At 46.7% G+C, this 7,093-nt stretch overlaps 1 protein-coding gene across 1 annotated transcript in view; it reads right to left on the reverse strand.

The window, feature by feature from the left end:
• Positions 1 to 5,003: 5,003 nt before the first annotated feature.
• Positions 5,004 to 7,093, reverse strand: part of PRR13 (proline rich 13) — a 2,360-nt gene continuing 270 nt past the window's right edge. Inside the window, 4 exon segments of the mRNA XM_072767879.1 lie at positions 5,004 to 5,188; positions 6,394 to 6,605; positions 6,608 to 6,692; positions 6,694 to 6,758. Of these exon segments, the coding sequence (XP_072623980.1) occupies positions 5,144 to 5,188; positions 6,394 to 6,605; positions 6,608 to 6,692; positions 6,694 to 6,758 (407 nt within the window). The 3' untranslated portion in view covers positions 5,004 to 5,143.

The following is a 7,093-nucleotide window of genomic DNA, read 5'->3' on the forward strand; positions in this document are numbered from 1 at the left end:
AGGGAGCCTGCCTCTTCCTCTGCTTATGTTTCTGCTTCTCTCTGTCTCTCATGAATAAATAAACAAATATTAAAAAAAAAAAAACTCAAGATTTTGCACTTGGGAGGGGGGGGCGCCTGTGGTTCAGTCAGTTAAGTGCCTGCCTTTGGCTTCGGTCATGATCCTGGGGTCCTGGAATCACGTCCCAGGTCTGGCTCCCTGCTCTGCTTCCCTCCCCTCTCCTGTTCATTCTCTCTTTCTCTCTATCTAATAAACCTTGAAAAAAAGAAAAGTCTTAAAAAGTTTTTTGCACGTGGGTCATTTATATTCCAGAGACCCTGAGAGCTCGAGTGAAAGCGAGTAGTTGTTCAAGAAGTCACTTCATCCTTTACTAACAATAGCATGGCTTCTCCTAGGGCTGGGCAGCAGTTGCAGTCAGCTTTGAAAGAGAAAGAGGAGATGCATTTAATAGCAATACCTGATAATTTCATGAATCAATAAACTCCTCCCCGAAGAGGAAAGAAGAGAGTCAGTTTGCCTAGAACTATAAAGCAACCTAAGGAAAGGATTCCAAAAAGGCAGCAAACTAAAGACTCATCCCATGACTGGCAATTCCCAAAGCTAAACTATCAATTTGTATTTTAGATCTCATGGATTTCCTATCCCTTCCCATCCTCAACTATGTGGAAACCTTGCTACACTTCGTTTATAGTAAGAAGAGAATAGCAGACTCCCAGAGTCCTCTCATGGACACAAGGTGGTGAAGGTGTAAGATAAACACACTTGAGGATGACCATCCTTAGTCCTTTATATTGTTGCACAAAATGGGATGCAAACCCAGTGCTTTCAGGAGACAGGCAGGTCATGCAAATGGGGAGAAAGAAGGCAACAGGAAGTGGAAAATATTATGAAAAGACTGGAGAGTGAGTACAAGACCCATTTATAAGGAATGACCACTACTCAGGGCCAGAATTTCTGCCCTCAGGATTGTGAACCCACTGTTGCTAGGATTTCCAGCTTAAAATCTAAATCTTCACTGAAAATGTCTGATACTGGAGCATACTGGGTGGCACAGTCAGTTAAGGGTCTGACTCTTGCTTTTAGCTCAAGTCATGATCTCAGATCCTGAGATCGAGCCCCCCACATCAGGCTCCGTGCTAAGTGCAGAGTCTGCTTGAGATTCTCTTTCAGGGTCCAAGCTCAGCAGGGAGTCTTTCTTTAAAAAAAAAATTATTTATTCATGAGATACTCACAGAGAGGCAGAGACACAGGTAGAGGGAGATGCAGGCTCCCTGTGGGGAGCCCCATGCAGAATTCAGTTCCTGGACCGGGGGATCGTGCCCTGAGCCAAAGGCAGAGACTTACCCACTGAGCCACCGAGGCATCCCTACTTTTAGCTTTTAGAAAGTTAGTAAATTTGGGGGAAATAATAAATAACAAAACAACAGCAAGAGTGCTCTGCATATGGCTTAGATACACCAAAAAGGGAGATGTGCTCTCCGTCATTAAGAGTGGGGAGAGAGGGGTCAGTGAATTTCTCCCTAATTTCTTGGCTTCTTTTGTGTTTTCCCTCTTTACCACTTCTCCGTCTTTCCTTATTTCTAGTTTGTCAACATCTGTTTCTCTTCCCCTCACAATCCCCCTGTGCCCACATCTTCCCTTCTCCTCAAAAATAAGGAACTAATGAATAAATGAAAATGGAGGATAACTGGAATGAAACATTAGAATGACCCCCAAACCCAGGACACTGGAAAAGCAGGCCTGGGTCTTGGATTTCCTATAAAATTAGAAGCTAGCTCTAAAATATAGGAAGACCTCAAGCATTTATTTGGTATAACTCACCTCAGGGGCAAGTCATAGACGCCATACAGCCAATAAAGATGCTCTTCCTTATTCTCCAAACCCCATGCTCGATCCCCAAGCCCTATGGATTCCACCTCAGAAACATCTCTCAAGTCTACTCCTTCCTCTAGGCCATCTCCCCACCTTCAGTCTCATTTTCTGCTTGCAGGTTCCCGCATGGTAACTCAGGCTCAAGAACTCCTGAACTTTCATCCTACCTCTTTTCAGAACTCTGGGCCTCTAAAACTGCTGTTTTTTTTTTTTTTTTTTTTTTTAAGATTTTATTTATTTATTCATGAGAGACACACACAGAGAGGGGGGGGGGCAGAGGAACAGGCAGATGGAGAAGCAGGCTCCCTGCGGAGAGCCGATGTAGGACTCGATCCTGGGACTCCAGGGTCAGGACCTGAGCTGAGGCAGACACTTAACCACTGAGCCCCTGAGCTGTGCCTAAAACTGCTGTTTCTGCCTGGAATCCATTGGGTTCAGGAGCCAGACTGCCTGAGTTTGAATAGACTGAACTACTTCCTGCTTCAGTTTCCTTTACCTGTAACATTGGAGTAATAGTACCTCCCTCACCGAGTTGCTGGGAAGATTACAGAAATTATAAGTGGAAAGCACCCAGAACTGGAACACAATAAATGCTCAGTGTTAGCTGATATTATTTACCAACTGGCCAACTCCCACTTACCCCAAGGCCCAGCCCAGACCTAGCTCATTTTCCCAGTGGAACTGCCACTCCTTCCTTTGCTACCCCACTGTTGGATCCATGTCTCTATTGTGGTTCTTTTTAACAGTATTACAATAACCTACTTACGTGTCCGTCTGCTCCATTAGATCTTGTGGATCCTGAGCAGCAGGGACCGTCTTTGTAGGTTCAGCACCCAGAAGACAGCATTTCCTCAATAAACAATTTTCTAGAAAACCAATCTAGCCCCACTGGGAGACCTGTGATTCTCAGACATGCTATGGAACTTTGAGTCTGTACCTAAGCACAAATGCTTTTCCCAGTTTTTCTCCCCTCTCCACTTAATAAATCCATTCTTTCATTTTTTTCTACTCACACTTTTCATGTTCCAGGCCCAAGAGGTAGTTGAAATGTCACTTTTCCTGTGAAGTCACCTTTGACTCTTCCTACCGTTCCCATGTGTTTCTAGGTTTATATTCCCCTGGCATTTTATAGTATCTATCTCTAGGATATTTTTCCTTTCCCCAGCAGATGTGAGTGCCATGCATGGCATAGAGTAAATCAGGAGCCATCAATTCCAGCTGTGTATTGTAATCACTGACATGTTTTCTTAAAAATACTGACTTGTTGAAGCACCTGAAGTAGCTCAGTTAAGCATCCAACTCTTGATCTCAGCTCAGGTCTCGATCTCAGGGTTGCAAGTCCAATACCCACATTGGGCTCCACACTAGGCATAGAGCCTACTTAAAACAAAAACAAATCCAACGACTGATTTATAGGGCCCCATCCTTGAGAATCTCATTCAATAGATTTTTTCTTTCAAAAGATTTATTTACCTGTTTGAGAGAGAAGAGGAAGGGGCAGCGGGAGAGAATATCCAAGCAAACTACTGCTGCGTGCAGGCCCGACCTCACAAGCCATGAGATCTGGATTTGAACCAAAACCAAGAGCTGGATGCTTAACTGACCAAGCCATGCAGGCATCCCTCATTCAATAAGTTTAAGTCAAAACTCTAAATTAGGGACGCCTGGGTGGCTCAGCAGTTGAGAGCCTACCGTTGGCTCAGGGTGTGATCCTGGAGTCCTGGGATCAGGTCCCACATTGGGCTCCCTGCATGAAGCCTGCTTTGCCCTCTGCTTGTGTCTGCCTCTCTCTGTGTCTCTCGTGAATAAATAAATCTTTTTTTTTTTAATAAATAAAATCTTTAAAAAAAAACCTAAATTATCCTCACTCTGAAACTAATAATACACTATATGTTAATTTGAATTAAAAAAAAACAACAACATCGGACACATGGGTAGCTCAGCTGGTTTGGTGCCAGCCTTTGGCCCAGGGCATGACCTTGGAGGCCCAGGATCAAGTCCCACATCAGGCTCCCTGCATGGAGCCTGCTTCTCCCTCTGCCTCTCATGAATAAATAAATAAAATCTTTAAACACACACACACACACACACACACACACACACACACACAAAACTGAATTGTCCTCTGATAGCTGATGAGAAGCCAGGGTTAAGAACCTCTGTAGCAAAAAAAAAAAAAAAAAAAGAACCTCTGTAGCAGATATGAAAACTTATGCTAAAGACCTATATCTATTCATTGAAGGGAAGACAGTAAAAATGCGTTCCAGTAGTCTGAACCAATTCTAAGGGTTCTTCTCAGTTAAGAAACAAAGGGACAGGGTAGCCCCGGTGGCTCAGCGGTTTAGCGCCACCTTCAGCCCAGGGTGTGATCCTGGAGTCCCCGGATCCAGTCCCACGTGGGCTCCCTGCATGGAGCCTGCTTCTCCCTCTGCCTGTGTCTCTGCCCCTCTCTCTCTCCCCCTGTGTTTCTCATGAATAAATAAATAAAATCCTTTAAAAAAAAGGGACATAGGGTATCTTCCTCACTGATGCTCTGGTTCCTTTCTATAAAACTGATACGCTTTGGAGGGTCTATGGAAGGGCAGCAAAAGTAGTAGTAGAATGTGCTGGGCCCAACCAAGGTAATGGCACAGATGAACAGAGACCAGGAAAAAAAAAAGTTTTATTTGGGCTGAGAGCTGGAGAATGAGAAGGCCCTGAGCCAGCCTACTGAGCTAAGAAGTGAGATTAGATTCCAAACCGGCAGGTAGAGCTTATGAACCAAATGGACTCCACCTCCCAGCAGGCTTACAGTTAGTACAATCAATAGAGGCTGGTGGGAAATCTATTTGCCACTAAATCACCAAAGTATGCCAGCCACCATTACAAAACGGCACAGTTTCTTTTCTTCCATAATTAAATTTCCACAACCCCTCCCAACTACAAGAATTACAAAAAGAAAGTTAGAAAAAAACATCTCATTTTACAGATCTTAAACTCATCTTCAGCATTTAGCTCAAAGGTCTCACCAGCCTCAAAAACATAGTTCTCCTGCTAAGCTCATCAGCTAAAAGGTCTTTTCAAGTAGTTAGAAGATGGTCTTTGCTAGCCCATGGCAATTCTTTGGCTCATTTTCCCTAGCCAGTTAGGGCTGAACAGCAGAGTAAGGCTCAGAGTGGGGGGTGAGGGAGAAGGGGCACAAGGGCTAATTTTCCCCCGTACAAGATGCCATTTGAAGCTTGATGGGAGAGCAGAACTGGAGAGGCTTGAGGGAAGGGTCCAGACCCTGTATTCAGTCAGAGTCACTGCTGGAAGAGGAGGAGGAGGAGGAGGAATGCTGTAACGGGAAAGGAGACAGCATCAGATGCAATGACCTTTGATCACTCCATGGGACATTCTTTGGTGCTCCGCCCCTCCACCCAAGCACCCTTTGCTTCCTAAGAAGGTCGGGAGTCTTGAAACAGTCCCTTAAACAGCAAAAGCAAAAAGCAGTAGAATGTGGTGGGCCCAACAGTGACACATAGGAATGGATTAAACCTTCCTAAATCAGTGCACAGAACTTAATACTGCATTTGGAGCATGTTTCCAACTTTCTTTACCCAAGCCAGTGCCTAGGCAAGGAAATAAATTATAGGAACTAGTGTAGTATAGTGCTAGGAGACAGCTGCTATCTTGCAAATGTTTACTGATTGGCTGCATGGAAAGTTCATGTAGCAGTGGGTCTAAGACAAGGGAGCAGAAACAGCCTCTGTGTGTCTGTCTAGCTTTACTTTTTCCTAAGCCCCAAATGGGAGAAAGTGAGGAAGGAGGGGAGAGTACTAGTCAAGGTTCTTTACTTGCACACCCCCAACAACTGTCACCACATTTTTTCATCTCTGCAGGGCAATTTCTCCCCCCATTCAACCTCATATCTTTCCTTCTCCTGCAACTCCTACCAAGGATCCGGAAAGGGGTAGTGCCCAGAGCCCTAAGGCAAATAAACACTAGGCACTAAAATGTAAATTAAGGCTCCTCAAGATCCAGGTGGGTTCGGTCCTTCCAGGGTTGTCCTGAGAGCTACTTGTTAGTTAACGCTCTTCTAGAATGAAGATACTAGCTGAGGGCTAGCATCTCTGGGGCTTGAGCATGAAATTTAGGTTTTGTTTGAGGCCAGAGTCACTGAGAGTCCTGCTGGGTGGTAGGACAAAAAAAAACCCCTGTGATAATTAACACAGCACCTCCAGAACACTGAAGGTGGGGGTGTCTGACTTGCTAAACCAAGTGGCTGGGGATGGGGGTGGAGCAAAAGTTCTGGTAGACAGACAGACAGGAAGGGCTTTGGATTCTGTTATGTATTCTATGGCTCAGCTTAGCCTCTCCTTGATAGAAGGCCCGATTTGCCTAATATTTCAAGATTACCAGATTCTTACCAGTGGAAATACTTTACAAAGAAGAACCATCTACCAGAGCCACACAATGGCTGCTTCATGTCCTCAGACTGCAAATCCCCCCATGCCTCTGTGGTGGGCACCCCTTCCTAGCCAAGCTCCAGGGGGCACTGACCTTGCCATGCTTGTGGTGTTTGTGCGTCTTTTTATGAGCTTTCTTCATTTTCTTCCGCATCTTCTTGTCCATCACCATTCCCGGTCCCCCCATGCCAGGTGGCAAGGGATTCACAAGAGGCGTGCCAGGAATAGGTGGTGGGTAGGGAGGTGGGTAGGGACCCGTGGGTTGGCATCCGGGGTACCCTGGTTGTGGCGCAGGATAAGGGGGCCGCCGGGGGGAAAAGCTGGATTCCCCTGGGGAGCCCCTGGGGGAGTTGGATAGGGGCCCGGGGGGTAGGCGGGATTCACAGGTGGCGGAATGGGCAGGATTGGCACCTCCAGGGTACGCGACGTTAGGGGGATATGGATGCGGCCCTGGCTGTCCTGGTGGAAGAAGCAAAGAATAAATTAGGATTCCAAGAGCTCAGAGCCTCTGACGACAAACAGGGGCAAAAAGAAGGGGGTTCCGTCTCTCACTCACTACTTACAGGGAAATGCAAAGGCGGGGAGCAGGTGGGGCGGCGGGGAGGCAAAGCCTGCGGGCAGAGGGAAGGTGAGGGCGGCGCAGGGGTGGGGAGGGAGGGAGACGGTGACTCGGGACGGACGAGCGCAAGGGTCAGCCGAGGAGGGGCGAGGGCCGCTTCAGGGCGCGAGGGGGGCGGAGAAAGCGACAGAAACTCCCCGTCGCGGGCTCCTCTGAAAAGCGGTTGCGGCCGAGC

This window comes from Vulpes vulpes, chromosome 8 (genome assembly GCF_048418805.1).
Source record: "Vulpes vulpes isolate BD-2025 chromosome 8, VulVul3, whole genome shotgun sequence".
Classification (NCBI taxonomy): Eukaryota; Metazoa; Chordata; class Mammalia; order Carnivora; family Canidae; genus Vulpes; species Vulpes vulpes.